Genomic DNA, 27,639 nt, shown 5'->3' on the forward strand with positions numbered 1-27,639 from the left:
AATATTACGATTTCCCCATCTTGGCGGGTTAAAATTACTTAAAATTTATTATTTTTAGTTGTATGCAGGGACGTACATGTATATACTAAGTATATACGTCCCAGGTGTATGTGATTATAAGGAATAAAAAAAATAAAGGGAGGGGATGGCAAAATGTACAACATATCTTTACTTACTGTATATTACAGTAATTATGTTGCATAAAGTCCAATGCACCATTTGTAAAAGTGCCAAGCAAAGACCCTGCACTTCTTGAAAATTGAATATGAATCCTTAATTGTTTTAATGTGGTTTTAACAAAGATGTTTAAATTGCAGTAGACGTGTTTTTAATTAAAAAGTAATAAATAAAAATAAGATATATGATTTATAAATTAGTAAATAATTAAAATTCTATTGAAGTAAAATTAAATGAATTCTAATTCTTCCTTATGCCAAGAAGGTATTTAGTTAGAGCTTTCCACCCCTTTAGATCCACATACACACTCAAACATTTTACATTCATTTATGTTCTCAAACGAACGTAAAATATTTACTTCCTTATTCAATCATAACAACACTTATTATGGGCAAGTACATGTACTCCAAGACTAACGTTAGCGCATTTATCGCGTAATCTCTGTCGCGTTCTCTTAAAGTAGGGACAGAGATATGTCACCCTAAACATCATTATAATTGTTGATTCGGTTAATGCACATGTGTCACACAATTGAAGCTCTGAATATCAAAAAGCATAAGTGAAAGGGTAATGCTTGAACAGTTTTTATTTTCGATATGATTTCGTTGAAGGAATTTTTCATTTCAGAAAACCCGATGGATCCTCTACTTTCGTTTTCAACGTAGATAGTGTATCAAATAGGCCGTCGCTGTAAACGAACGTCTGGTGTATTCGTTCAGAAAAAGGGATACAATGGCCACAAGACGATCTACATCAGAGTCCGAAGACATAGTTTTTGATGAAAAAACGATCAAGGTATGTTAAAAAATTTTGTAGGCAGAACCAATTTTGTAGACCTAATGAAAAACGTACGTACGTTAACGTTACAGCTATATTAGGTCTACTATAACGTTATATAAGATTTAACGTGTTATCTATGTCAAGATAAAACATATTTTCTTTGGATACATGTACAGACATGGTCTTTTGGTCTTTTCATATTCTACATTAAGATTATGTCTGTCCACTTTATCATAAAGAAAGTATGGGTCAATTTGAAACTTTTTTTAGCTCACCTGAGCCGAAAGCTCAAGTGAGCTATTCTTATCACATTTTGTCTGTCGTTCGTCTGTTTGTCCGTCCATCTGTAAACCTTACCTTTTGAACTTATTCTCTAAAACAGCTTGGCTGATTTCAATCAAATTTGGCTCAAAGCATAGTATGGGAAGGCAAAAATGAAAGACTGACCTTTATTCAGCGGAAAAAACCTCAAAATTGTAGAAAAAGGGGGATGCATTTTTAAGAATCTTCTTCTCAAGAACTACTAAGTCAAATTCAACGTAATATAGCATAAATAATCCTTATGGACTGAGAAACATAAATTGCAAGAATTATAGGCTAATTCTGTTTCAAATCTGAGTTATTACGAAAATAATAAATAAAGGAAAGGCGTGGTTTCAATAAGTTTATAGCTTCACGTTTGATATTCCATACAAGTTTTGGTAAAATGGCAAACCCAGGCCGGGACAAAATAAAAGCACGGGCAGATCGAGATTTTTCAATTTTCGTCGATAATAATTAACCAATGTCATTGAAATTTTTAGGATATGTTACAGACCATGTATTTGTATTCGCTGTAAATATTGAAAGACAAGAATGTTTATTGGAATTTATTGACGATTGTGGATTTGCAAGTGGGTAAAATGGGTAGGCAAACCCGGGTCGACATTTCTAGGGTTTGTGGACTTATTTAAGAAGAAACTTAATAATTCATGTTTAATTCCACACTTCTAAAACGAGGTACTTTGTTTAAAACAGCCATGACATATGATAAACGAGTCGATCTGACAAAGATGAATTTGTTTGTTGTGCAACAGTTCGCATGCAAGATTCATTGGAGTAAATTGAGGTTAAATACTTCAATGCGTTGACAGTTTTCACACATATGACAGTGGTATTAGCTTGTTTTGATGTTAGTTTCGTTTTCATTATTAATGCTTTGTAACGTGGGAACTATCGCCTGTATTTTGTAATTTTTACGTATCAAATCAAACAGAGACTTCGGTAAATCAGACAGTTGACTGTTTACCTGCTCACATTTAGCAAAATCTGATGTATTAACAAAGTACTTAAGTACAATTTATTCTATCGGAAATTTGGTATGATCTTTTGCGTAATGGTTGATTAATGCAATGTGATTTGTTGAGATGCTCAGCATTTTCTCGAGTTTATTCAGTTTAAATAAAGTTTAATATCGCTGACGGAACTATGTAGGTATATATATGATTCATTTTGAAAATAAATTGTGCTCTTTTTTTGTTATAGTGCATGTTTCTTATGTTTAATTGTTTACAATTTCTATTTACTAACCATATTTGAGTGTTAAGCTTTGAATTATAAGCAAGATACAGAGTTTTGTTCACAATTCTATGTTTGTACACAGATCTTAGGCCATTTTTTTTGTTTCCATTTTAAATGCTGAATAGGAAATACCAAGTTGAAAATCTTAAGCTGAATGTAATAAACTCATGTGAACAAAATATGACTCAAACCTAGGCGAACTGTGAGCTCTGTATCTTGCTTATACCGGTAATTCTACGATTGACGCTGAAATTTTGGTTGAACATTAGAAATGTCTCATAAACATTAAATACTTGTACAAAAAAAATTAAAAGATGGTATGCTGTAACTACTATCTAGGGGCCCCTCTTTATACAATGAATAATACGGAATCTATACATACATCAACTTTGATAGTTTTTCAGACACGAGTAAATAAAAACGACACCCTTAAAACAGTTTCCATAGTCTGACACATTTCTGTTACGAGGATAAAGGCATTATTGCTATTCCTAAGAAAATATTACAGCAGAAAAATTATTCTGGTTTGTAGCCAATTCTTATTTTTGAATAAAGATGAAAATAATGGGTGGGCCTTAGTAAAATAGAGTGATATGCCTGTCAATACATTGATTTTTATAGCTCTTTAACATGTCATGTAACTACATTTTTCATTCCAGTGTATTCATCAATCAAGTGTGTGTAAGGTTATATAAGTCACACGAGTTTATGCAAGGTAAACAACAGTCGTTTGATTATAATGGGGAAGACAAATTTTTTTTGAATGTTTTTAATTTGACGAATTGAGCGCATTGAGGTACAATTTTCTTTTTTCACATCTATAGTAATTTTTTATATAAAAAACAATACCTATTATAATATTTTTTTTTTTAGAAAATACAATAACTAGTAAGTAGTTGAGGTAGAAAATGTACCTTATATGCCCTCATATATTTTGATCATTTATAAAGTGTGGGGGGGGGGGGGGGGGGGGAACGAAATTATAGGGAATTGGAAGTTAACAGTGTACCCCTACCAAATGCTTATTTTTATATCTTGCATAGGATTTTCTTATTGGTGTTAAATAATTTAAAAGTGTGGTTGAATTTTCTTATATTTTTTTTAATCAGTTGAATAGTTTTGTTGGTAATATTTATGGGATAAAAAGCTTCTATTTGTGCCAAAAATATTTTATTTTATGATTTGAACAATTAACTTACATCTACATACCATTTATAAGGAATTAACCTTAATATGTTTTTATTATGTTTTACTATACTCTGTCCCAAGTTTCAGCTTCTACCACTTTTTGCGTAACATGTCGATAATCATAAATATCTTTGCACCCAAATTACATCGATCCATACACTATAGAATTAAAAAAATTTAGATTATATGTTCAATTTTGAAATGCCCCCTCTACATGCAGCTTCAGGATTCAATACACAGCCAGAGGTAGAAATTTTACAGAGATTTTGCATTGCAAGGTACCCCTGGGCCAGATGATGAATTATACAAGAGGCCCATGGGGCCAAATCGCTCACCTGAGCAACAATGCGCGTTCAAAAGATATTGTGCCATATGGTCCCTCGTTAGAATAACAAAAAATAAATATTGTCAAGTATTCGAATTTTACACTTATTTTCGCATACAGGTAATCTTTGACATTGTACCTTCATGATTGAAATACTACTTTTTACCAGAATAAGAAAATCTTTCGCAAGATATAAAACTAAACATTTGGTAGGGGTACACTGTAAAGTTGTTAACTTCCAATTCCCTATATTTTCGTTCTGCCCCCCCCCCCCCCCCCCCCCCCTACTTTGTAAAGCGATCAAAATATATGAGAGCATATACGTACATTTTTTTCATCAACTACTTACTTGTTATTGTATTTAAAAAAAAATATATAATAGTTATTGTATTTTATTTTAAAAATCCTACATGTATAGATGTGAAGAAGAAAATTGTACCTCAATGTGCTCAATTCCTCAAATTAAAAACATTCAAAAATTTAATTTGTCTTCTCCATTATAATTAAATGACTGTTATTTACCATGCGTATAAACCAGGATAATTTTCCGCTGTGATATTTTCTTAGGAATAGCGATAATTACTTTATCCCCGCAACAGAAATGTGTCAGAAACATGGAAACTGTTTTAAAGACGTCGTTTTTATTTACTCATGTCTGAAAAACTATCAAAATTGATGTAGATTTCACATTATTTATTGTATAAAGAGGTGGCCCCAGAGAGTAGGTATATACAGAATATCAATTTTTATTTTGTTTGTACAAGTAGTTAACATACTCAAATTCATATAGAATTTCTAATGTTCAACCAAAATTTCAGCATCAATCGTAGAATTATGAGCAAGATACAGAGTTCACAGTTCGCCTAGGTTTGAGTCATATTTTGTTCACATGAGTTTATGACATTCAGCTTAAGATTTTTAACTTGGTATTTCCTATTCAGCATTTAAAATGAAAAAAAAGAATGGCCCAAGATTTTCAATTCTTTTATTCACTGGTATTTGAGGTTCAAAATCAGTTTATACAAATGTACACAAACACAGTCAAGGATCACATGTACAGTTAGTAGGAGTAATAATGACGAAAAAAGGTTAAGTGTACAATACAATAAGTTGTTAAAGTTGGTTTCTGGAAGAACAGACTTCGAAAATTTTCTTAATAAATATTGACAAATTTCTTACTTTTTTAATCTTTAGTTTTTAAGATCTGTGTACAAACATAGAATTGTGAGCAAATCTCTGTATCTTAATGCTTATAATTCAAAGCTTAACACTCAAATATGGTTAGTAAATAGAAATTGTAAACAATTAAACCAAGAAACATGCACTATAACAAACAAAGAACAAAATTTATATTTTCGAAATGAATCATATATATACATGTATATACATACATATTTCCGTCAGCAATATCAAACTCTATTTAAACTGAATAAACTCGAGAAAATGCCGAGCATCTCAACAAAACCTATTGCATTAATCTACCATTACGCAAAAGATAATGCCGAATTACCGATAGAATGAATTGTATTTCAGTACTTTTTTGATACATCAGATTTTGCTTAATTTGCACAGGTAAACAGTTAACTGTTTGATATACCGAAGTCTCTGTTTGTTTGATACGTAAAAATCACGAAATACAGACAATAGTTCCCAGGTTACAAAGCATAAATAATGAAAATGAATCGAAAATCAGAACAAGCTAACACCAACGTCATGTGTGAAAACTGTCAACACATTGAAATATTTAGCCTCAATTTACTTTACAAAATCGGCACCAATATATTTTGCATGTTTCAAAAATTTCCCTTCATACGTGAACTGTTGCATAACAAGGAAATTCATCATAGTCAGATCGATCCTTTTTCGTATAATGTCATGGCTGCTTTAAACAAAGAACCTCGTTTTAGAAGTATGGATACAAGTCTTGGTAAAATGGGTATGCAAACCCGGGCCGTGGCAAAATAAAAGCTGGGGCAGATCGGCAATTGTCAATTCCAAATACGCATTATTTTGCAGCAATTTTTACAGCGAATACAAATATACTGGTCCATCAAATATCCTGAAAGTTTAATGAGATTGGCAGATTAATAACTGCCAACCTTTTGTTTTGCCCAGGCCAAGTCTTGTCTACCCATTTTACTGGATGCCGAACCCGAAGCTGAAACACGCCTTTCCTTTATTATTATTTTCGTAATAACTAATATTTGAAACAGAATTAGCCCTTAATTTTTGCAATTTATATTTTCCTTCCCATAAGGATAATTTATGCAAAACTACGTTGGATTGGACTCAGTAGTTCTTGAAGATTTTTAAAGATGCACCCCCCTTTTTCTACAGTTTCAAGGTTTTCTCCACTTTGAATACAGATTGGACTTTTATTTCTGCAATTTATATTCGCCCTCCCATAAGGATGCTTTGTGCCAAATTTGGTTGAAAGTGGATAAGCGGTTTTAGAGAAGAAGTTTACAAATGGACGGACGGACAGACAGACGGACGACGGACAAAATGTGATCAGAATAGCTCACTTGAGCTTTCAGCTCAGATGAGCTAAAAATTGTGTTAGGTGTCCCAAGTACTTCCGAAGGGATCTTAGAAAAGATGTAAACATTTCCCATTTTGAACACCCTACAATGTTTGTTTTTACTTTAAATTCTCCGGGTAAAAACATGAGATATGAGTATCAACAAAGAAACCTTAGGTTTTTTCCCTTTTATCAGTCAGACTTGTACTTCTTTGACAGGTATGTTTAGTTTAATAAAAAATCATCAAAAAGTGATGTCATCATTTTTCTAGGAGTTTTTGTCCTTTTAAACAAAGTTATATTTTTTCTTTATTCTTAGTATAGAATATAAACTGATGAGCATTTTTGCAGGAAGTTTTGAATGTGCATGATGGTTTTTTGTTGAGTTATGCCCCTTTATGAAATTATTTTGTGTATTTAAGGTATCCGATCCATAATTGCCCAATATTACCGATAAATGAATCTGGATGCATAACAGATATGTATAGGCTTAATACTCAGTATACTTGGACATTGTAAGAGCGGAATGTGTCCTAATAAACGACCTTTTATTTTTATTTATTTTTTTTGAAGAGTTGCCCCCTTTGCTTTTAATCAATAAAAAAATTATTCTAAAAAAGTCTATAGTTGGTATAAAATTTATTTACAATTATAGTTTTTGTATTCTTTACGATAAAATTACATCTTTCAACCAAAGCATTTTTTAATATTCTTAGTACATGTGTGTGTGTACTAAGATTTTTGTATTTAAATTTTTATTTTTAAAAATGTGCTTGTCTCCATAGACCTTAATGCAATCTTTATTAATTACTGCTTAGTTTATAATATTAAAATTTCTCTATAGGTAATTTAAATCTTTTTAGTCCCCTACTGGTTTTCACCTGAGGGGACTATAGCTTTCCTCTGCATCCATCAGTCCGTCCGTCTGTCCGTCCGTCCGTCTATCTGTCTGTCCCACTTCAGTTTTACACCCTTTTTTTGTTTATGCGTTTGAGGAATAACATGAAATTTGCTGAACAGCTTCAAACTGTCAAACTACAGATCAAGTTTACACTTTTGTAGCGTCTGGTTGACATATTTTTGAGAAAATTAATTTTTTATATTCCAATTTTTTAATGTTCGGGTTCGTTACCGGGTTCGGTGTGTATTGAATAAACGAGGAAAGTATATAGTCAGTAATAATATCATGCATTACTTGGACCATTCCATTTATTGTTTCAAACAAAAAAATAAGTTCTGTAAGATAGTGTCAAGCATTGTGTTGTAAATTTAATCGACAGGGTTTTTTGTATAATTACAATCGGGCTCGTTACCGGGTTGGTCGCTTGATTCGGGGTAGGCTACAGAAGACGGTAAAAAATGATATTCTGAATAACAGTGCATTGTTTTCACAAAAATCTACAAACCGGTAGGGGACATGTATTGCTCATGCAATACTCTCAGAATGCTTGTTTTACTCCAAAATACTTCATTTAGAGAGAAAGCCAATCAACCAAAGATACCTTGTACTTAGTTTGGTTGAAATTGGTCTGGTGCATGGTTCTATAGAAGATGTAAATGTTAAAATATAATGACAATACTAACAACAAATGGAAATGATAAATAAGTTTTGATCCTAACGCTTACTTGGGTCTTTGGCTCAGTTGAGATTAAAAACTGGTAAATGAATGTTTATTTTATAACTACCGTAACATTGTGTTTTTGGATGAAACTTATCCAAACATATATTTGGTACTACTTTAAATTCCTAATTAAAAGCGAGGAAATAATTTCCGCGCAAAATTGTGAAAATCAAATCATGCGGTTTTTAAATTCTTGTTTTTATTTTTCAGACACATGTAAATTTGAATAAATAATTATAAAAATTTGGCATTTGCAATTTAATATTTATGTGATTTGATGAAAAACAGTGAGATCGCAGAAGTAAGTACTTGCGTAAAATAAGAAATCTACATCATACTAGCATACAGAAATAGGTTTTATGATGGTCAGATTGATGTTAATGTATGAGTTTAGTTATTAATAAATGAATTTATTTTTTATACAACAGAATACCTTTTATTTTTCAGCTCTCAGAGATCAAATCTTTTTTCGGTTGTTCAATATGCACCAATTTATTACATGGAACTTCTACAACTGTTTGTGGACACCGTTATTGTGCACACTGTATACAGAGCTGGTTTGAAAGAAGGAAAGATTGTCCTATTTGCAAAAAGTCTTTGAGAAATCACCAAGAGGTCAGAGATCACCAGTTTGATGAATTGCTGAGTAAGTATGTTGTTTTACGGTATTGAAAAATCAGTCACTCAAAAATAGTTCCTTTTTATTTGCTTACTAGAGCTTTTCTGATCATATTTTGTCCGTTTCTGTCTGTCCGTAAACTTTTCACATTTTCAACATCTTCTCCAGAACCACTGGGCTAATTTCAACCAAACTTGGCACAAAGTACCCTTAGACAAAGAGGATTCAAAGCTGTGAAAAGTAAGGGTCACACCCTTTTCCAAGGGGAGATAATTAGGAATTATTGATATTTTTGAGAAATTTTCAAAAATCTTCTTCTCTTCTTCTTCTTCTCAAGAACCATATGGCCAGGAAAGCTGGGGGAGGGTTGGGAAACAATTGAAGGGGGGTGGTCAAAATTTACATAGTAATATTATATACAAAGGTAATGTTTAAAAATCTGAAACTGGACAGTCAGAAAAGCTCTAATTTGTGTAGAAGCATCTTCAGATAGGTTAGATTTAAGTTTGCTCAAATCATGATCCCGGGGGTAGGGATGGGGTCATAAAGGGGGGGGGGGTCAAATTTTTACATAGGAATATATTGGGGAGAAATCTTTAAAAATAATCTTCTATAACACAATTTGTCTAGAAAAGTGGTAACTTAAGTCAGTTGTGATGGATGGTGTAGATTAGAATTTATCAAAATCATAATCTTTTGGAGTAGGGTTGGGCCACATGAGGGTGGGGGTGGATTTGGGGTCCAATTTTACAAAGGAAATCATTTGAATTATTCACAAAAAATCACATGTTATTATAATGATATTATATGGTTTTACTTATATGCAAGCATTTTGACATATTGCTTGTTCTTTAAAATTATTTAGCCTTTGGCCTCACAAGGGGTTCAAAGTTTGATGTAGGTTTATAATCGATATATAAACAGTTGTTTAAGATCTTCTCGATAACTGCAATGCTCAATACGTAATATGACCGTAAAATCATCCTGTTACAAAGGGGCTCAATAATAAACATACGAATATTCAGGGGAATTTTTCTATATACAGTAAAACACGGTTATAGCGAACGCGCTTATAATGAATTGACGCTTACAGCGAAGTGAATTTCATTCCCCAAGACTCTATTTCATGTTGTAAACTTGACGGATATAACGAATTACGCTTATAACGAAGTTAAATTGTCCGTCCCTGGGACTTCGTTATAAGCGTGTTTTACTGTAGGATCTTTGATATGACATTGTTTAGATATTTTGTATATGGCTCCAAAAAACTGATTTATTTTGTCCATTGTTGCTCAGGTGAGCGATGTGGCCCATGGGCCTCTTGTTTTAAAAAGATAATAATGTGCTTAAGAATTTTGTAAAGAATTTAATAATTTTTTACCTTATGTCCTTTCCCAAGAAAATTAGCTCGGTTTTGTACGTTAATTTGAAAGTGAGTGTTACGACACACGTGCCTCTTGTTAAAGTTTTTAGGTCACCTGAGTAAACTCAGGTGACATATTGCTATCCGTTTTCGTCCGTCGTCGTGCGTGAACAATTTACATTTTTAACTTCTTCTTAAAAACTACAAGGCTGATTGTTACCATTTTTGGTGTGAGGCATATCTATGGTAAGAGGAATATAAATTGCCAAATATGCCCCCCAAAAAGCCAAATTTTCAAAAATCTTCTTTTCTACTCCCTTACATGTGAGAAAAAAACTGGTTGCATAGTTATGATGTCCATGAAGCCCTCTACCAAAATTGTGAAATTCATGGCCCCTGAGTCAGGGGTTCTGGCTCTAGGGTGGGGCCGATATGGCCATATAGTAAAAATGTATTAAATCTTAGAAAATCTTCTTCTCTACTCCCATATATATTTGTTAAAAACTAAATGCATGATTATGATGTCCATGAGGCCCTCTACCAAAATTGTGACATTCATGACCCCTGGGTCAGGGGTTCAGGTTTTAGGGTGGGGCCAATATGGCCATATAGTAATAATGTATTAAATCTTAGAAAATCTTCTTCTCTACTTCCATATATATTTGTTAAAAACTAAATGCCTGATTATAATGTCCATGAATCCCTCTACCAAAATTATAAAATTCTTGACCCCTTTGTTAGGGGTTCAGGCTCTAGGGTGGGGCCAATATGGCCATAGTGTAAAAATGTTTTAAATCTTATTCTCTTCTCCCACACATGTGGGCAAAAAACTGAATAAATGGTTATGATGTCCACTAACTCCTCTACCTAAATTGTGAAATTCATGGACCCTGGGTCAGGGGTTCAGGACATGAGGTAGGGGGCAAAATGGCAATATAGTGTTAATGCATATAATGTTTAAAACTGTTCTTCTCTATTCTCACACATCTGTATTAAAAACTGACTTATAATTATGTTTACCAGGAAGTCATCTACTGAAAATTTAATTTTCATGTCCCCTGGAGTATAGGTTTTGTCTATAGGGCAGGGCCAAAATGGATGTATAGGTGTTAATGCATTATACTGTGGAATCATTCATTTTCGTGGGGGTCAATTTTCGTGGATTGCTAGAATTTTACAGGTTCGTGAGGACGTAATTTCATGTATTCTCTTATATCTACAAAACGAAACATGACTTTATTACTTTAATTTATTAATTCGTGGAGGATGTTAATTCGTGGATAAGAAGTACCCACGAATTACACGAAAATTGAGCCACCACAAAATCTAATGATTCCACAGTAATGTTAAAAAATTATCTTCTTTACTCCCACACACCTGAAAAGAAAACAGAATTCATGATTTTGTAGACCAGATCTATAAGTTTTTCGCCAAAATTATAGGTTTCATAGTTCTTTTTGGAAGATTTCAGGCAGGGAGGTGGTCGTCATTACAAATTTATAATTTTTCTACTCCAGAATGAAACCTAATTAATTTAATGCAGATATGAGACTCCTCAACAAGTTTGTATATGGGTTAATTAAATGCTACTCAGGTGACCGTTAAGGCCAATTCGCCTCTTGTTTAATTGTCACCATAACTTGTCTTTGCTTGCAAAATATGTTTATCAAGTATAAATTGACTTCATTTTTTTAATTTGGTTTTTGACAGAAACTATTAAAGAGAAGGCAGTCAGTACTGCTGAGGTTGGAGCCAGATATGTGTTGGAGATGAGTAATAATACGGGTAAGTGAAATCCACAGTATGTGTTGGAGATGAGTAATAGTACCGGTAAGTGACATCTTCTGTAACAGTATATGAATAATGCCGAGGGGTGTCAATTTCAACTGTTATCCTCCAAAACAGGCACTATTTATTTTGTTATACTGAATGTCTTAATTTTAAAGAAAACATCACTGCTTTTAGATAGGAATAACGTGAATTCTAAGGCGAACCGTACGCGCATGATTTTCGCGCATGTAACGATTCGTAATGTTACCCGTTGCTAAGTGCGTTGCTAACGCTGAGGGTAATAGAACAGATTACGGTATGAACTGCATCTAAACCAATCAGATTTCAGTATTTAACATGAAAGTATATAACAATATGTGTTCTTGCATTCTGATACACCAATAAAAAAAAAAAAAAGACACAAGTGCCATTTTGCACTCTTTTTTTGTTGCCCTACCAAAAGGATGGACAGCATGATTAACCTAGTTTTATTTGATTTTTAATTACACTGATTTCTTCAGTTTTCAGTTAAATTCTCTATAAGCATCTATTCAATTTGACTTGTAAAAAAGATTTTTGTTCCATTAGATGGTGGTAATGGTAATAGAGTCAGCCAACCCATTGACCAGAAGATGGCAGAGGTTCTGTGTGTTCTCCTACCCCAGAAAGACAGGGATCTGAAGGATATGGTGGAGAAATTAATTGCAGAAAAGGACAAAGTTCTACAAATTTTCAAGGAAAAAGAGCTGCCACAGAGGGATAGGCAAATTGAGTTTTACCGAGGTGAGTTGTCCACATGTAATATTGTCACCATGAACCACTTTTTGTCCCCCGCCGCAACGCGGTGCGGGGACATAGAAATGCCGGGCGTCCGTCCGTGTGTCCGTGGGTCCGTGTGTCCGTGGGTCTGTGCGTCCGTGTGTCCGTGCGTCCGTCCGTCACACTTTTTTGTAAGCGCTCTCATGCCTACAAATTTTGACGGATTTTCATTAAATTTATACCAAATGTTTATATCACTATTATCTTGATCAAGTTCGAAAATCAGCATTGGTCGATACTTTTTGTTGGAGTTATGGGACTTTGACCACAATCATGACTCCGTTTTTTCCAAAAATTGACCTTGTAAGCGCTCTCATGCCTACAAATTTTGACGGATTTTCATTAAATTTATACCAAATGTTTATATCACTATTATCTTGATCAAGTTCGAAAATCAGCATTGGTCGATACTTTTTGTTGGAGTTATGGGACTTTGACCACAATCATGACTCCGTTTTTTCCAAAAATTGACCTTGTAAGCGCTCTCATGCCTACAAATTTTGACGGATTTTCATTAAATTTATACCAAATGTTTATATCACTATTATCTTGATCAAGTTCGAAAATCAGCATTGGTCGATACTTTTTGTTGGAGTTATGGGACTTTGACCACAATGATGACTCCGTTTTATCCAAAAATTGACCTTGTAAGCGCTCTCATGCCTACAAATTTTGACGGATTTTCATTAAATTTATACCAAATGTTAATACCACTAATACCTTGGTCGAGTTCGAAAATCAGCATTGGTCGATACTTTTTGTTGGAGTTATGGGACTATGATCACAATAATGACTCCGTTTTATCCAAAAATTGACCTTGTAAGCGCTCTCATGCCTACAAATTTTGACAGATTTTCATTCAATTTATACCAAATGTTTATACTACTAATACCTTGGTCAAGTTCGAAAATCAGCATTGGTCGATACTTTTTTGTTGGAGTTATGGGACTTTGACCACAATCATGACTCCGTTTTATCCAAAAATTGACCTTGTAAGCGCTCTCATGCCTACAAACTTTGACGGATTTTCAACAAATTTATACCAAATATTTATATTACTAATACCTTGGTGAAGTTCGAAAATCAGCATTGGTCGATACTTTTTGTTGGAGTTATGGGACTTTGACCACAATCATGACTCCGTTTTTTCCAAAAATTGACCTTGTAAGCGCTCTCATGCCTACAAATTTTGACGGATTTTTATCAAATTTATACCAAATGTTTATACCACTAATACCTTGGTCAAGTTCGAAAATCAGCATTGGTCGATACTTTTTGTTGGAGTTATGGGACTTTGACCACAATAATGACTCCGTTTTATCAAAAAATTGACCTTGTAAGCGCTCTCATGCCTACAAATTTTGACTGATTTTCATTAAATTTATACCAAATGTTTATACCACTAATACCTTGGTCAAGTTGAAAATCAGCCTTGGTCGATAGACTCGATAATAGTATACTGCTTGACCGGCGGGGGACCCAGGAATTCTATTCTTGTGATATTTTGTATTAACATTTGAACTGCTTTGTGCTTGCAATATCAATAATGAATATCATGCGAGCTTGAATCATACACATTAATCTTTGGCAATGTTGAACCTAAACTAGTGTAGTACTAAATATTAAAACTAAATACTAACTATAATTAAGAATATTTCAGGCTGTCCAAATTCTGGCAGAAAATGCAATACATACCAGTAATTAATTGTATTTAAACTATATTTATAAACATGTATCATTATTGACAAATTCCAATCATTTTGTTGAATTTTTGTTTTGTTTATTTTTCTTTTGTTATAGAATTTGAATTAAACTGCTACTGGAGTGATCAGCTGAAATTGATGGTTTTACTTCAATTTCTTAATAGAATTATTAATAAATAATATTGTTATCAATTTCTTTTTGGTGTGAATTTTTCATTTATATCACTTTCAATTTTGACAATTGCACCAAGCAAAAAGATTACCTGCCTCCTGAAAGCAAACTTTTTAATTTCTTGAGTCTGTGTATTACTGATTGGTTGCTTGGACTTATACGAGTTTCATGTCTAATAAAAGACAAAAAAATTAGGCTAAAAAAGAAAAAAAAGTATTTAGTAATATTCATATACATGTACATTCCTCTGAAGAACTACTCTCTCTCTCTCTCTCTCTCTCTCTCTCTCTCAATGATTGTGACATATAATTTAAAATACTTTAAACATGCAATATTGGTATATAAGGGCATTGGTAACAATACATCACCAAAATGTTTTGATAAGATAAAACTGTGCAACTCTAAATTGTCTGTACAGATATATACCTGTATTAAATAATTGACTGCATACATCATAATTATAAAAATAGAACAATGTTGCAAGTTATTCATTGCTTTATCCGCGCCATCAACCAATCAGTGACTTGTTGATACAATTACCGTAAGGAGGTTGATATTGTATATACCGGTACATGTACTTGGCACAGCTGTCAAATGGAAGCTGACGCATTGCCAATTGGAAAATTTGTGTAACATATATGATTAAAAAAGGAATTGATAATACTTAATAACTGCCTTATCTTTCTTTTTGTCAAGTTATTTTTAACATTTTAACCATTGAACTTCTCTCTCTAATGTTCTTCATTAACAGATCAATTCAGGTTCAATTTTTACACCACATAATGTACTCCAGTGTATCAGTATCAATATATTTTACATAGTTCTAGCAACAAAAAGATAAGTTTTATACACAGAATTGGAGACACTTATTATACATGTTCATGATGTATATTTTTAGCCATGCTCACTCTTATATTGATGGTCATTAATCACTCTCTTCTTTCAGGGGTGATTATTTTATTTCAGATTACAAAAACTTTTACTTTTGAATGAAAGATAAAATGGTTTTTTAAAAATTGAACCCAAGGAAAAGAGGAAATATTTTGCCTGCCTTAAATGTTGATTAAAAGCTAATCATTTTGATATATAAAGCCTCATTAGCATCTACAGTTAACAGTGCATAACCGCATGAAGACAATATTAATATGAAGTTATATTTTAAGACAGACATGATTTTAACAATTATAATATTTCAATTTGCCTATGATAGTTAATGTTTCATATACACCTAAAACATCTTCTGTCATATATACTGTAGATTCCATATTTTATGCGAGTACTTAATTCCGCGATTTTACCGTTTTCCATTAAATTGCAAGAACATAAAATTGCGAGTATCATAGTTTCATGTAGTTTACATATGTCTGAAAAGTTAAAGTGAGATTTTAAACTTCGCAAGATGTACTTCTCGCGATTTTACGTGGATTTTTATTCCTCAATTTTAATTAGGAATCTACAGTATGCTTAATCTAACAAAACAAATATATATGCATAATTATCTCCATTTAATAAGTTTATTATTTTTATCACTTGATTAACATTATTCAATGCATTATACAGCCTTTTAAAAATCTTAAGTAAAAATTTTTTCAATTTATTTAGAACAGTGTAAAAAACTGGAAGAGGAAGCAAAGCTGCTGAGACCTTTGCCAGAAAAAATGGAGAAATTCCGACAATTGGAGGCGAAACTCAATGGAGAAAAGCACCAACTGGAAGGTAATTAAGGGAGATAAATCTTTTTTAACCGGGTTTTCCAACGGAAAAATCCGGTTATTAAAATGGTGAAAATGGCGGGCGGGCGGGTGGGCGGCTGCCTACAGGGTACCCTCATTGTACGGATAACTCCTCCTACAGTTTTCAAGATAGGAAGTTGTTCTTTTGCAGATCAATTGTACATATATCAGAAGTGTGCATATTGCTAGGATTTTGATTTCCGATAATTTATCGAAAAAATACCAGCTTTTGAACTTAGTCATTTTTTGGCAAAATATTGCATATAGGGAACCCTCATTGTACGGATAACTCCTCCTACAGTTCTCAAGATAGGAAGTTGTTCTTTTGCAGATCAATTGAACATATATTAGAGGTGTGCATATTGCTAGGATTTTGATTTCCGATAATTTATCGAAAAAAAACCAGCTTTTGAACTTAGTCATTTTTTGGCAAAATGTTGCATATAGGGTACCCTCATTGTACGGATAATCCTCCTACAGTTCTCAAGATAGGAAGTTGTTCTTTTGCAGATCAATGGTACATATATCAGAGGTGTGCATATTGCTAGGATTTTGATTTCCGATAATTTATCGAAAAAATACCAGCTTTTGAACTTAGTCATTTTTTGGCAAAATGTTGCATATAGGGTACCCTCATTGTACGGATAACTCCTCCTACAGTTCTCAAGATAGGAAGTTGTTCTTTTGCAGATCAATTGTACATATATCAGAAGTGTGCATATTGCTAGGATTTTGATTTCCGATAATTTATCGAAAAAATACCAGCTTTTGAACTTAGTCATTTTTTGGCAAAATATTGCATATAGGGTACCCTCATTGTACGGATAACTCCTCCTACAGTTCTCAAGATAGGAAGTTGTTCTTTTGCAGATCAATGGTACATATATCAGAGGTGTGCATATTGCTAGGATTTTGATTTCCGATAATTTATCGAAAAAATACCAGCTTTTGAACTTAGTCATTTTTTGGCAAAATGTTGCATATAGGGTACCCTCTTTCTACGGATAACTCCTCCTACAGTTCTCAAGATAGGAAGTTGTTCTTTTGCAGATCAATTGTACATATATCAGAGGTGTGCATATTGCTAGGATTTTGATTTCCGATAATTTATAAAAAAAATACTAGCTTTTGAACTTAGTCATTTTTTGGCAAAATGTTGCATATACATGTAGGGTACTCCATTTCACTGGATAAGGGTTGACATGGATTATGGATACAGTTTACATAAAAGAAAACCCGGTTTGCTGTCACATTGACAGCTTTTCACTACATGTATCTCAAATTTTTAAATGAAGGAATACAGTATCATTTATATTGTTTCTGTGGTTTTAATATTTGACACCAAGATGTAAAAAATAATGCATTTAAGGTGGTATGGGACATCTGTCGATATTACCGGTAATGTGGATTAAAGTACTATATAATTAAAAAATTTTCACTGGTTTAGAATTTTCAAATTTTACAATATTTAACCAAAAAATAGCTTTTAAAAATATTTGAAAAGGTAAAAAATTGTAAAACACCCAGCAGGATTCGAACTCATGACTTACAGGTTGGTAGTAAACCCTCCAACCCACTGCGCTACGGAGTTAGGTGACCATTTTTGGAAAGAAACTACTTATATAATTACACTTTATTTTATTGTTTATTTCAAAAAACAATATCATGTCACAACATGGAAGTGTCCCATACCACCTTAAAAGTGCTTTTATCATCACTTTTAACAGAAAAAATACAGAGATTGCAAGGGGAGTTAACTACCCTGCGGACAGATGTTGTAACACGTCAACAGAGGGAAAAGGAGCTGTACGGACAATTACAGCACCAAGCTGCTGAAATAAAACACCTTGAGATGGTCTCAGGTGAGAATTGTTCAGTTGTTAGTAACAGTATAGTTACAGCATGTCTCCCTTTATCAAAAATGTCAAAAACCGTTAACTTGAGAGAAAGTAAATTTGGAAGCAAGGAAATCAAATTATGCCCCTTAGGTTTGGATTCATCTATGTGTGTGTCACAAGTATGTACACTTTTTGGAATTTTTTTTTTTTAATTTTTCAAGATGTTTAGGGGAGTTAATAGTTTCAGTTAATTATAAAGCTAATTTTTGTCTCTATAATAAATTGATTTTCATTATTTTATGTGATTGATTTCCCTTTCAGATGAAAAAACAAAAGCAGCAGCAATCTGTGACTCTCTGAAGAAAACAGTCAAACAACTGGAGAAAGATTTACACCGAAAGACAAGTGAGAAATAAAATTTAGATACATGTATCTGAATTTTGTCAATTTCAACTTAATATATCTGTTACTTATAGGTTGCAGCAGTTTTTGGAACTTTCAGCACTTTGAATAGAAATTAAAATTTCCATACATTCAACTGAAAAATAAACCCATTGAATTAAATCTTAAATCTATAGTCAACATCTACATTTGGCACCAAAATAGATTTTAGGTTCATGAAATTTTGATGTTTACCTGCATGGCAAGCAGGGTATATGCTGTGTCATGGCAAGAAAATTGTGGCATTGCAAATGTAAAATTTTAAGCGAGTGTACAAAAGGCTATCTAATTTACATTTAATTTTGATTTCTTGTAATGGGCGAGGAGAAGTAATGACAGACCAGACTGCGATTCGAACCTGTGCCCCCTGAACCTCGAACTTTACATGTAGTCAGGTGCTCTAACTTCTGAGCTACCTGGTGCTGGTATTAGAACTGATCTGACCGTCACATCTTTAAAATTTTACGCAGCTTTTGGTAACAGTAGCTTTGAAGTTTATGAAATGCACGTAAAAAAAACAACACCATTGCAGTCTGTCTGTATACTTTGGTTCACGTGTTTGTATAATCAGAGAAATGTGATGAGTTATTATAATGCAGCCTTTTTAAAACAGGTGAAGCTGCCCAGTTAGGAGGCTTTGTCGTCTACAAGGAACTTTTCGATCAAAAGAATCAAGAGGCTTTTGTCTTGCAAGAGTGTCTGAAATACAAGGAATCTATCATCTTGGAGATGCAACAACAGCTGGAGAACAGGGATGGTCAGTGATGAATTTTGATGACTTAATATCAGTGATTAACAAACATGTAGTTAATTATCCCATTTAACTGCCAAACAAAAAAAAAACTTTAAAAATGTTTGTGTTAGATTGTGAAAATTTGAGGATATTTTTATGTTAGAAGTATATCAATTTCAGGTTACAAGTATCATGCAATTTCATGTTTTAATTTCCTGATATCAGTTGCATGAACTTCTTTTCCAAATGACTTACGAGGGCTGGAAAGTCATGGCCACTTTTACATTATATGTATCTCTTTAACAGGGAAAGTTTTTAAAATAAATATTAAGTAAATTAAAAGATTATAAGGCTTTCTTTACTTTTGAAATGTCTATGGTGAAATAATTCATATCGAAATTTTTAAGGTAGATCGATCTAATAGTTATATAATATTTTGACCATCGATTCAGTCTCTTTAATTAATCAATGTGCCCTGTTACCAAGATCAGATGATGTTACTTGAAATTAATGTAATTAACAACAACATTTTGGATTTTTTTCCTTCACAGGACAAATTATTGCCTTGACACAGAAGTTAAAAGAGACACCTTTGTCCCTTAAAGATGTAGAAATTCGTTACAATAAACAGCTGCAAAAAATGGAAGAAGACATGGAAAAATTTTACGGTATCAATTTTGTAGATTTCAAACTATGATATTGCATCAAATTATTGTTTAGATTTGAGAAGTTTTTATCAAATTTGGTAAACTATAATATGCATGTATATATTATAATTTTCAAATACATACCTTTACATGAAGTACATGTACTTGTAATTAACAATTTTAAAAAATTTGAATGCAGTTACATTTACACCTTTACATTGTACTAAATTATACAAAAAAAAGCAATGAAAAGTTTTCAAAGGAAAAAAAACTTTTATGCATGCACTACATGTGTTATTGATTTTAATGTTTAAGATATTTTATATTTTGTTGAATATTTTAGAGCGGAAATCTGAAATGGATAAAAGACATACAGAGAATTTAGCTAAAGAATTGGCAGAAGTAAGATCAGCCCATTTAGAGGACCAACAGAGAATGCATGACGGTAAGATACAGTACATTCTTTAATTTACACGAGTACTTAATTCCTTGTTCCAGCCATTTTGCATCAAATCATGAGAATATAAAATCGCAAATGGCCAATTTTCATTAAAGTTTCATTTAGTTTACATCTGTATGAAAAATAAAAGCGATATTTAAGATTTGGGAGGGCTGCTTCTTGCAAATTTGCACAGGTATTAATTCCTTGTGTTTAATTGCGATAGCAGTTAACGGGAGTAACTACTGTACGCTCTTTACACTCGTAAATGATTTTACCGAATATTACACATAACACATGTAGCCAAATGTACAGTAAATGGAAACTTTTGTATTATTTTCAGAGAACATGAAATTAAGAAAGAGCTTTGAAACACAAAATAATATTCCCAATTGGAATTCAGAGGAAAGGTGCACACAGTTGGAAGCTTCCTTAAACTACTACAAAAGTAAGAGTACTGATTGTGCTTTCTGCATTTTATTTTTTCTTGCTCATTATTTTTTTTTCTTATGCAATATACACAGGTTTTTAATACAATATTAATGCAGCAAAGTTAATAAGATTTAATGTATGTTTGAATGATTTTTGTACTCTTAGCCTTGGCAGGGAATTTCTTAGAAAATTTGAGTTGGATCAAAATCAAATCCCATATTGTAAATTATTTGAGATATTATATGACAATTTTATTACAATTACCAATTTAAAGTGTTGTTTTTTTTAAATACATGTTTGAAAACATATCTATTTATGTATTTTAGATAAAGTTCATGAGTTAGAAGAGAGATTAACTATCAGCTATAACAAGTAAGCAGAACTAAGAGGATTTTTACATATTTATAACAGTTTGTTGTCATAAACACGTGACAAGAATTATGAAACAATCTTTTATAGTCTGCTTTTCATTTTACTGGTATATAATATATATTTTATTGACCTGTATAAATCACCAAAATTATATGCCGCCGCCACCCCCCCCCCCCCTATTTTTCAAACATTCACATGTAAATAATTTTATCTAAAAATGTGTGAGTGGGTTTTGTATAGATTATAATAATTTATGTAAATGCTCATTGCCATTAAATAAAACTTTGGTTTTCATTTTAATTTTGGTTGCATTACATTTTTTAATAAGACAAAACTACAGTACTATATGTGTTAGGCTACATACACCTCTGCACCTCTGTTTGTCTCTAAAGGGGAGGGGGGGGGGGTCTGATATAAGTTTTCAATCATGATTTCCTCTTTATGGATATATACCGCCTGTATTGTAATATCTTTCTTTAACACAGGAGTAATAGCTGCAGCCCATAGAATGCAAGGACTGATACCTCCTAATGACAAGGCAACAAAGATTTTTTTCTATGCAGTAATGGACAGTTTCTCTCTACTATTTAATCATAGCATAAATTTTTATTACTGTAAAAGTGCTTATCTATAGTTATGCGGTAAGCTTAAAACCTTGTAAAACAACCCTAAAAAATCAAATTTTAGAGTAGAAAAAAATGCAAATGCATATTTTAATACCCACACTTATTTGACGATAGAAAACTTGTACCTAACCACAAGCGCAAATAACCACTTTTACAGTAATTCAAAGATATAAATTTTATAAATAAATGTCTTCTCTTTCGTAAATACAGCACGCACTGTGATATTTTAGAAGATGTTGATTTTGTTGGTGTTGTTCATTGCAAAATGCAATGTTTATTTTTTATACATTTATGTACTTAGATGTTTGTTCCATTAATAGAGGTTTGTATCAGCAATTCTACGTCTTAATTAATTAGCAGAATGATACTGTGTTCATGATCATGTTAATGATTTAGTCATTTTTGAAAACTTTCTCTAAAGATTCTAGATTGTTTTAACCATGTTATGTAATATATTACAGAATATATTCTTCTACACATATACTGGGCATTCAAAAACATTTTTCAATTATTTTCTTACTCTGTCTCATATTTGGGATAGTATTGTGGACTTTTTTGCCACTTAGAATTTATTGCATGTACAAAATATTTGGCACCGTAAGATTATTTTATTAATCCAGTTTGATTTTAAGTTTAATGAAGATCTTCCTGAACAAAATACTGTATTAATAACAATTACATGTAAATATTCAAGTTATTACTTCACTATCATATTTGATACTACACATACAATGCTGTAGAATAGTTCTTCTTCAAATAATAGTATTAGCAGAGTAAATAGAGCTGTCTAAATTTCTATGCTTTGATATATTTTTTATGACGGGGCCAGAACTAATGTGAATGAAATTGTGCAAAATAAATTGCATGCAAGATTAAATGTTCGCCAGAGGCCAACAAATTTTATTCAGTGTGCAAATTTTATTTAGTGTGTAAAATTTCTAGAAGTGCAAATAAGTTCTTTTTTATGACACATTCTAATCTTTAAATGAACCAGTAAATTGCTTTATTCATTCTGGACAAGATTGTGTTTTTCTTTCATTTCAATAAAAGATGCAAGGAGTGGGAGGGCAATCATTGGTAGATCATCAAACTAGTTGATGCCCATTGAATCTCTCTATGAAATAAGTATAACTTTATTGCAAGATAATACCATCAATGAATCATTATCATTAATGATAACAACTTAGTTGTGTTACTGTAAGTTTTACAGGTATACTGTTTACAGTTTTACAGGTATACTGTAACTACATCCCCCCTTTATATTGTCAAATTGTTTACAGTTATCTATTCAAGAAAATTCACTCTTTGTAAAACCATGATCCCCATGAAATCATGTGAAAAGTCTACAAAACAGTGCTCCTACCCAAACCCTCTGAAATTAAAGATTCCAAAACTAAATTCCTCCCATCGAATACCGGTATGTACTGGTGTACAACAATGATTAACATGGGATCGCATTCATCTCAAGTTTGTATGTTTTTGACAAATTGTTGATGTATGAAAAAGGATAATTTTACTCTTGTTGAAACATTTATGCTGTACCTTGAAGTATTTTATGAATGAAGATTTTTAAACAAAATAAAAAAATTAAGATTTGATTTGTTATTTGTTGGGTTTTTTTCGGAGCAGTTTCATTGTTCTATAATTAATGACTACCATTAATGAAATCTTGCTTTGAAGTATTCTTTTATTCAACAGAAAAATACATAAAATATCAACTCCTACATATATCAAGTGAACTTTCAAAAAAGTAATGAAGACTGGCATGGAAATTTATAGTGCTTTGCTTGTTTCAATCATATTAAAAAACAGGGAGTACTGGTAATCTATTACAGTATGCATGTACAGTAACTCCTGACATCAATGGATAAAACCAATGATGGGTCCTGTTTAAAGTGTCAATTATTGTCATGTTTCTTAGTTGAGAAAGGTACAAAACTTAAATTATGGATTGAAGGGAAAAGAATAAAGATAATCTTTTAACAAGTGTGGCAAAGGGAGTTTCTCAATGTCTGATGGATGCACAAAGCGCTGAATAGCAAATTTGCACAAAGACTGTAAATTAAGCACATTCAGTAGTTGCATTACTCTGATTTTCCTGTCCCAGCAGGCAATTGCAGCCTGCTCTCCTGTGGAGGACAAAGAGAGGCAAGTTGTATTGGGAGCAATGGATCCTAACTTAAGCAAAATGTCCTCAAAGTCTGGGCACACTACAGTCAAATCAATCTCAAGCTGGAGGTTTAAATCGTCTGCATCTAACACTTTAATTTTCAGATTAAAGAGTGCTGAGACAATGCAGTTGGAATCATATGAGTACTTGAGACAATCCACACAGCTTCCGAGGTCACTTGAGCTGCAAAGCATCTTTTTCTTCTCAGTGTTGATTATGTATAGTACTGTATCATTAGCAGCAACTGCCATAACACAGTGTTGAGACCGAGGGTCAAAGTCATAGGTCGAAGGTGACTGGAGGTCACAATCTGAAAGTATTTCTTCAAACACAGAACATACTCCTTGACCTTTTTTCCAGTCGACCACAATCAATTCCCCTTTACTGAATCCCACAGCAACAAGCCTGCTATCCGGAGACCACTTAACGTCTGCTCGGTCTGTGAAAGGTAGGGGTGGTGGTTTAATGTCGGGGTACAGGTCGGGTATTTTCATCACAGCATCAGGAACTAGTACCGTCTCTGATCCATACACGGAAAGCGTATAGACGTTACTTGAGGCTTTAGCAACAACTGCATGATATCGGCCATTTGCAGAAGTAGCGTAGTCTCTGTACTGTGTAAAATGTGAGTCCCGTGCCCTGTGAATTATGGGATGACCTGGATTGTACACCACTAAATGTTCATGAATAGAGGATGTATCCAAAGTTGTTAGTTTTCTACCGTCTGGATTTATCTGGAGTTTTGGGAATCCTTTACAGCTTGCCTGAGGAATGACACCTGATTCTGTGAACATAAATAGATTATGTATCCAGTAAACCAAGTTGAAAACCTGTACATTTTTAAAATCAAAATTAAAACTACATGAAATGCAAAGTTCCCTTACTTCCATTGTCTAAATTGTATTGCATAACTTTTCCACAAGGTAACGAAGAAACTTTTTTCCACTGGATTCCATGGAGAATCTGGAAGGGTGTGGATGTAGAGATAATGATGTTGTCATTGTTTGGAAAGAACTGACAAAATGTCCACCAGACATCAATGGTTGGATCTGTCAGTAAAAAACTTCATTAGTGAGATGAAAAAGAGGCCTATGGCCCATGATTATCAAAGAAAAAGTTTTCAAATTCTCAAAAGATTTTTGTATCCTTTTTCAAAATTGTTTAAGAATTGCTCCCATTTCAGCCATATCTGGGCTGCTGTATGTTTCCCTTAGAAGACTGAAAATGGTTACAAATAGTCGATATATCACAAAATTAATACCAATGCTCAAAATAAAACGGCACTAAAACAAATACTGTCAAAAAGTTGTACCAAGTCTGGTTTGGGAGAAGCTTGATTCAGGGACCTATTAACAACTATTAATTACCAGTAGTTGTGAGATATGCACGAAGCACATTTGATATGTGAAACAGTCAGACCGGTATGATCACCATCATCGGATCGCTCAGTTGGTAGAGTACCTAACAAGAGACTAGGAGGATTCTGGTTCAAATGGGGGTCCTATTTCATTATGTTCTGTGATCAACCTCTGGAAATGACAGGTTTATAACTCCTGCTAGGGGAAAGAACCTGGGATGTTGATATTCAAGGGCAAAGATCATTTAAGGGGACATGAAATTATGTGACAGTTAGAATTGTTGGATACTATAGATATTAATTAAATACCATGAATTAATATCTGCGTGAAATAGTTAGATGCATATCTCACAGATTTCAAAATCTCGCTTTTATTTTTAGGACAGGTGTAAACTAAATGAAACTATTGATAAAAATTTGGCATCTGTGCATGATTTTATATAATTCTTGCAGTTTGATGCAAAACAGTTGAATCACAAAATTAAGTACTTGTGTAAAATAAGGTTCGAATCTACAGTAGTCAGAACTCGGTAAAGCAATTGAGATTCTGGGGTTCTGAGTGCAAATCCTATTCTTGATAGGCTAAATCTGATTTGTAATTATTTTTCCCATCTCATTACAGATATCGCATCTCTGCCATATAAACTGCAGCTTCTTTTGTTAAACATTCTTTAACAATAGCTTTATCGGGACTATGCTTTTGACAGCTACAGACATTTACTTACTTTCCACGCTGTATTTTGGTAGAATCCGCAGGATCTCAATCAGTTCTCCTTGTTTCTTGCCTTTGTGTCCTGGGAATTTAGTTAGAGTTTGTGATGGGTAACATCTTACTACATCCGGACAGGAATGTCCATGGGCTATATAGCCCTTAAGGGTTGAAGTTGAAACACCCATTGTTGACTGTCACTGTTGATAATGTCTCATTAATTAAATCTAAAAGTCCCATACATAAAACGCTATAAGTACATGCAGATTAATCCATTATGCAACCGAGTAAGCACATCGTTATGTATGCACTCGATAATCAATTATTGGTGTCGCATTCAGAAATATATTATGTAATAATAACGGGTAATTGCTGGATTATTATGAAAATTACCTTATTCATTGTGAATTTCCTTCACAACATTTCTCCATAAAATGTAAACATCAGAGAACGGGAAGTAACTCTACTGAGAGTTGCGCAATGCACCAGTTCTTATAATATTTTTAGAGTAGTTCCCCTTTGACTGTGCTCTGAATCACCTTTTTCAAATGTGAAGTGGGTGCTAATTTATATAATATGTATCGGAGCTTTCCGCAAAATTTAACAAAACGCTTCATTTGCTTTATGTATTTCTGCAAGCTTTCTACAAACTTGGTCGTTTTTACTTAATTTTATAGGTACGTTTAAAAATTGTGTTTTTAAAAATAAACAAATAAAAAACTTCCGCAACATAAATATGTTTAAATTAATGATTAATCATTATTCAAGAAAATTATTTTAGAAATATATTTTAAGCCAGAAACGGATTACACATTCTTTTTTTAATATCGAACGCCAAACGATCTATCCTTATTTTGGGAAATTCCCTTCTCTGAGTGAATATTATATGCGCATAACATTCTTGAATTGTCCTTGAACTTGGGAAAAAAAATAACTCAGCGCCTTTGATAAGTCTTTAAATTAATTTACTGCTAAAAAGGTTAAACAATAAATCGGAAAAGTATTGTTTGTTTGGTGTGTTATTTATCGGCAACTGTAAACATTGATTGATTTTAGTTGCTGGTTAAGTTAAAATAATTATTCTAACTTGTGTTAACGTTTTGATTTCACTAATTTTGTCAGTACTTATATTCCTTATTCAGATTTATTCAGAAAAAGCTATTTCTGTGCTGAAGATTTTTTTTTAGATATTTATTTTCTGAATTGATAATATACCTACATGTACAAACACTACATCGTTGTTTTTTTGTTTTTTTTGGTTGGACAAGACAAAATGCGGAGGGACTTGTCGGTTCGTAAATTCATGTTTTTACAATATTAAGAAAATGGTACATTATCAAAAATCTTTAGCTTGCCCTCTCCTCGTACCAATTCAATTGAACTTTGCACTTGAATTGCATTTTTCTTATTCATTCATTATATTTCAAGGTAGGCAAAGAAACACTTATTATATAATCATAAGTATTTGTTGTAATTGATCTATTTACTTCAATTCCATGGTGCAAAAATTGTTATGCGATACA

The 27,639-nt window shown here is 32.7% G+C and overlaps 2 protein-coding genes across 4 annotated transcripts; one reads left to right on the forward strand and one right to left on the reverse strand.

The window, feature by feature from the left end:
• The first annotated feature begins 640 nt into the window (after positions 1–640).
• On the forward strand, positions 641–23,478 carry LOC109620367 (golgin subfamily A member 6-like protein 26). Of its 2 annotated transcripts, XM_066066532.1 has the most exons (13): positions 641–972; positions 8,621–8,819; positions 11,866–11,940; positions 12,514–12,708; positions 16,222–16,335; positions 18,080–18,214; positions 18,512–18,595; positions 19,245–19,388; positions 19,916–20,032; positions 20,355–20,456; positions 20,794–20,898; positions 21,209–21,254; positions 21,740–23,478. In XM_066066532.1, the coding sequence occupies exons 1-13, from the start codon at positions 910–912 to the stop codon at positions 21,759–21,761; spliced, it is 1,401 nt and encodes a 466-aa protein (XP_065922604.1). In that variant the 5' UTR covers positions 641–909; the 3' UTR covers positions 21,762–23,478. The 2 variants fall into 2 exon arrangements, with proteins under 2 accessions (XP_065922604.1, XP_034313952.2); XM_034458061.2 differs by lacking the exons at positions 641–972; positions 8,621–8,819; positions 11,866–11,940 and adding an exon at positions 11,961–11,985.
• On the reverse strand, positions 22,707–26,669 carry LOC105341622 (uncharacterized). 2 transcript variants are annotated; one of them, XM_011448233.4, is made up of 4 exons: positions 26,510–26,669; positions 26,133–26,316; positions 24,935–25,099; positions 22,707–24,834 (listed from the first exon to the last, which is right to left on the reverse strand). In XM_011448233.4, the coding sequence occupies exons 2-4, from the start codon at positions 26,302–26,304 to the stop codon at positions 23,825–23,827; spliced, it is 1,347 nt and encodes a 448-aa protein (XP_011446535.3). In that variant the 5' UTR covers positions 26,305–26,316; positions 26,510–26,669; the 3' UTR covers positions 22,707–23,824. The 2 variants fall into 2 exon arrangements, with proteins under 2 accessions (XP_011446535.3, XP_011446523.3); XM_011448221.4 differs by having other exon boundaries at positions 26,133–26,343; positions 26,510–26,667.
• Between the last annotated feature and the right edge of the window lie 970 nt (positions 26,670–27,639).

This window comes from Magallana gigas, chromosome 7, assembly GCF_963853765.1.
Source record: "Magallana gigas chromosome 7, xbMagGiga1.1, whole genome shotgun sequence".
In the NCBI taxonomy this organism is placed as follows: Eukaryota; Metazoa; Mollusca; class Bivalvia; order Ostreida; family Ostreidae; genus Magallana; species Magallana gigas.

Excerpts from the sequence above, each read along its gene's own strand:
- LOC109620367 (XM_066066532.1), top strand. The coding sequence starts at position 910 with ATGGCCACAAGACGATCTACATCAGAGTCCGAAGACATAGTTTTTGAT. Across the intron at positions 973-8,620 it reads TTGATGAAAAAACGATCAAG|CTCTCAGAGATCAAATCTTT; the intron begins GTATGTTAAAAA and ends TTTATTTTTCAG. Across the intron at positions 18,596-19,244 it reads AGATTTACACCGAAAGACAA|GTGAAGCTGCCCAGTTAGGA; the intron begins GTGAGAAATAAA and ends TTTTTAAAACAG.
- LOC105341622 (XM_011448233.4), bottom strand. The coding sequence starts at position 26,304 with ATGGGTGTTTCAACTTCAACCCTTAAGGGCTATATAGCCCATGGACAT. Across the intron at positions 25,100-26,132 it reads ACCAAAATACAGCGTGGAAA|ATCCAACCATTGATGTCTGG; the intron begins GTAAGTAAATGT and ends TTTTACTGACAG. Across the intron at positions 24,835-24,934 it reads ATACAATTTAGACAATGGAA|AATCAGGTGTCATTCCTCAG; the intron begins GTAAGGGAACTT and ends TTATGTTCACAG.